At 30.5% G+C, this 3362-nt stretch overlaps 1 protein-coding gene across 1 annotated transcript in view; it reads left to right on the top strand.

Annotated features, from left to right (window-relative positions):
* The first annotated feature begins 700 nt into the window (after positions 1-700).
* LOC107690560 (NUAK family SNF1-like kinase 2) overlaps positions 701-3362 on the top strand; it is an 8455-nt gene continuing 5793 nt past the window's right edge. The window contains exons 1-2 of the mRNA XM_016488929.1: positions 701-848; positions 1075-1226. Of these exons, the coding sequence (XP_016344415.1) occupies positions 701-848; positions 1075-1226 (300 nt within the window). The remainder of the gene's footprint in view (positions 849-1074; positions 1227-3362) is intronic.

Here is a 3362-nt window from a genome sequence, read left to right as displayed (position 1 = left end):
ATTATATTAATATAATTAACATATTTAATATTAGTAGTTAATATATTACATATTTAAATTATTACTTCATTTCACATTTAATGAATACTATTAATATGAAATAATATTCTTTTATATTTATATATTTATTCATAATATTATATGAACATAATATTAATTATATTAATAATATATTAACATTTAATTAAATATGTAATATATTAAATATTACTGTATTTCACATTTAATAAATACTATTAATATGAAATAATATTAAATATAATAATATGATTAACCTACATTGTAAATATTTTAAATTAATGTAATTGTTTAAAATGTAATAAATGTAATATTACATACTGTTAAATATATGATTTATACTATTAAAATTAACATATTTAATATTAGTGTTATTAATATGTTAAATACCTAAATAGTTTTTTCATATTTAATAAAAAATACTATAATATACTATAATATATCAAATTAACCTACACTGTAATTATTGTGATGATTTTAATGCTTTTATGTAAGTAAACAGTGCTCTATTTGACCATATAATGTGATATTGGTGAATATAAATTAGAATGATTAAATATAATTAAAAATATATATATCTATATAATAACTTTAACTAGATTCTGGCTAGTTTTTGCTCTTTGTACAATATTGTACTCCATAATAACAGTTTAGGATGGTTTACAGTGATGGATGGTCGCTGATGTTGGTGTTCGGTCTCGTTCTCCAGGTGGCCATAAAGTCGATCCGTAAGGAGAAGATCCGAGACGAGCAGGATCTGATGCACATGCGGCGCGAGATCGAGATCATGTCGTCTCTGGCTCATCCGCACATCATCAGCATCGATGAAGGTACAGCATTCACACGCACGCAGAGCTCTTTGTTCTCATTATGCAATCGAGACGAACCCCAAAAAGCGCTTTAGTGTGCTTCAGCGCACCACAATGAACACCTCGTTAACATAACCTGCTCGTCAGCACTGCTGTCTTTCTCTCTCTGAATAAATGTAACGGTCAGAAACAGGCCTGACTGTGTTGATGCTGCATATAGCGGTGTAACGTGATTGGTGTGTTTCAGTGTTCGAGAACAAGGAGAAGATCGTGATCGTGATGGAGTACGCCAGTAAAGGAGATCTGTACGACTACATCTGCGACAAACCGCACATCTCTGAGAGCCAAGCCAGACATTTCTTCAGACAGATCGTCTCTGCTGTACATTACTGCCACCGGGTCAGAACACACACTCATCCGCATTAAAACCATATCACAATCTCACTGCTTTAGTTGATTTTTTTGTAATGCGGAATAATTTGATACATTGTAACATTTGATACATTGTAACTTTTGATACATTGTAACTTTTGATACATTGTAACTTTTTCTGTTTCTGTATAGTTGTTTCCTATTGTAAAATGTTTTAAAATACAATATTTAGACGTTTGATTTCAGCAGATTTAAGCTTAAGGTTCGATGCTATAATATATTTTTAAAATATTATTAAAAAGTAAAACAGACGTATAATATCAGCCATCATAATGGTCATCAGCTATAAAAATATTTATATTTAATTATCGGCTTCATGAAAGCACTATAACGATCACTAAAACTAAAAACATTTTCTTTACTTGAAATAAAATAAAAGATAACTGAAATTAAAATATATATTTTTTTAAAACAGTAAACTGAAATACGAATTACTAAAAACTAAATAGACAAATAATAATAAAAATGACAAAAAAGCACAACAAAATTACAAATTTAAACTTAAAAATAAAAACTTAAACTAAAAACTATATTAGCATAATAATGATACTAAAATAACACTGCTGTAATTTCTATTCTTTAATGTCTGAGGTTACGGAAATAAATTAAAATGTTAAGAAATGATTTTATTCCACTTATCTTTTTTTGCCAACATTTCTAAATTCTGTTTAGTTTAAATACTAATAAATACTTCTGATAAATACTAATGATAAATACTAATAAATACTTTTAAATACTTCTGTTAAGTTGAAATACTAAAATAACTATAATTACACTTTTTAAAAAATATTAAAAATGATAAAAACAACAAAATTACCAATTTAAACTTCAAAATTAAAACTTAAAATTAAAAAATGAAAATATAAAAATAAAGACTAATTCAACATATCAATTAAAAACAAAATAACACTGCTATAGTTTCTATTTAATGTCTGAGATAAATGAAATCAAGATTTAATTAAAAAAAACTTATTTCAGTTATTTATTTTGCAAAATTTCTCATTTTTGTTAAGTTTAAGTACTAAAACTGAAAAAATAAAAATGACAAAACCACAACAAAATTACAACTTAAAACTTGTAACTTAAAAATTAAAACTTAAAAAAAATTGCATAAAATGTACCTAAAATTTAAATTCTAAAATTAAAACACTGAATTTTGATTTACTAATTCAAAATAATAATAATAAAAATTATAATAGTATATAAATGATACTAAAATGCTAGTATTCTGCGGTATTTCACTTGTTATTGTTGTAGAAGCCTTAACAAGTATCTGTCAACTGCAAAGATCAGCAAGACTAAACATTAGTCAAACGCCATGTGAGCATTTCTCAGAGTCTGGAGAACTAGCCAAAGTCTCCAGCAGTGTTCAGACAGAAACCCAGCAGCTCACTGAGAGCGGGAACGCAGGATTGCATAACACGCATTACCCTCCGCATGGACGAGCACAAAACAACACTTCAAGACCGTGTGAAGAACAAACAAACCCAGGAAGGTGCTAAACCAGACAGGTTCTGGTTTAAAATGCAGTGTTTAGCATGATAATACAGTTACTCGTGAGACATGGAGTTGTAGGCGTGGCCGCAGTGTTTTTGTCTCTATGTTAAATGACCTGAAGGGAGACGCGCTTCGCCTCCTGCTGAGAAACACATTCCAGCGCCGACGGTGACCCAAATGCTCCCGCCGTGCCCTTATTTAGAGCTCGTCACACTGAAGCCCTTTCACAGTGTTGTCACTCAGAGGAAAGTCTGGGGATTTTGAGATGTGCGTGTCATCTAGTCTGCGTTACGAAAGTGTTCCCTCCCAACACCAGACGCCGTTGATCACTGGATCATTTATTAAAGCGGTAACCCACGGTGAAACCCTCTGTGATTGCTTTTATAAAATGACACGGATAGCAGTATTATAAAAGCTGGCAATGTAAATACATGGCAGACGTTTAACGTTCATTAGCCTGTGTTTGGTTGGCAAGCGACATAAAAACTCAAGAGTATTAACCCAACTGTGTGTCAATCTAAGGGGCTGTTTACACCTGGTCACTTCATGCGTTTTGTCTGATCGGATAGCTATCAGATCGTGAAAAGACCAGGTGTAAATGCCCTC

The sequence above is a fragment of the Sinocyclocheilus anshuiensis genome, unplaced genomic scaffold (assembly GCF_001515605.1).
Source record: "Sinocyclocheilus anshuiensis isolate Anshui unplaced genomic scaffold, SAMN03320099.WGS_v1.1 scaffold1849, whole genome shotgun sequence".
NCBI classification, from domain to species: domain Eukaryota; kingdom Metazoa; phylum Chordata; class Actinopteri; order Cypriniformes; family Cyprinidae; genus Sinocyclocheilus; species Sinocyclocheilus anshuiensis.
The sequence above is the reverse complement of the archived record's forward strand: the minus strand, read 5'-3'. Positions and strand labels throughout refer to the sequence as shown.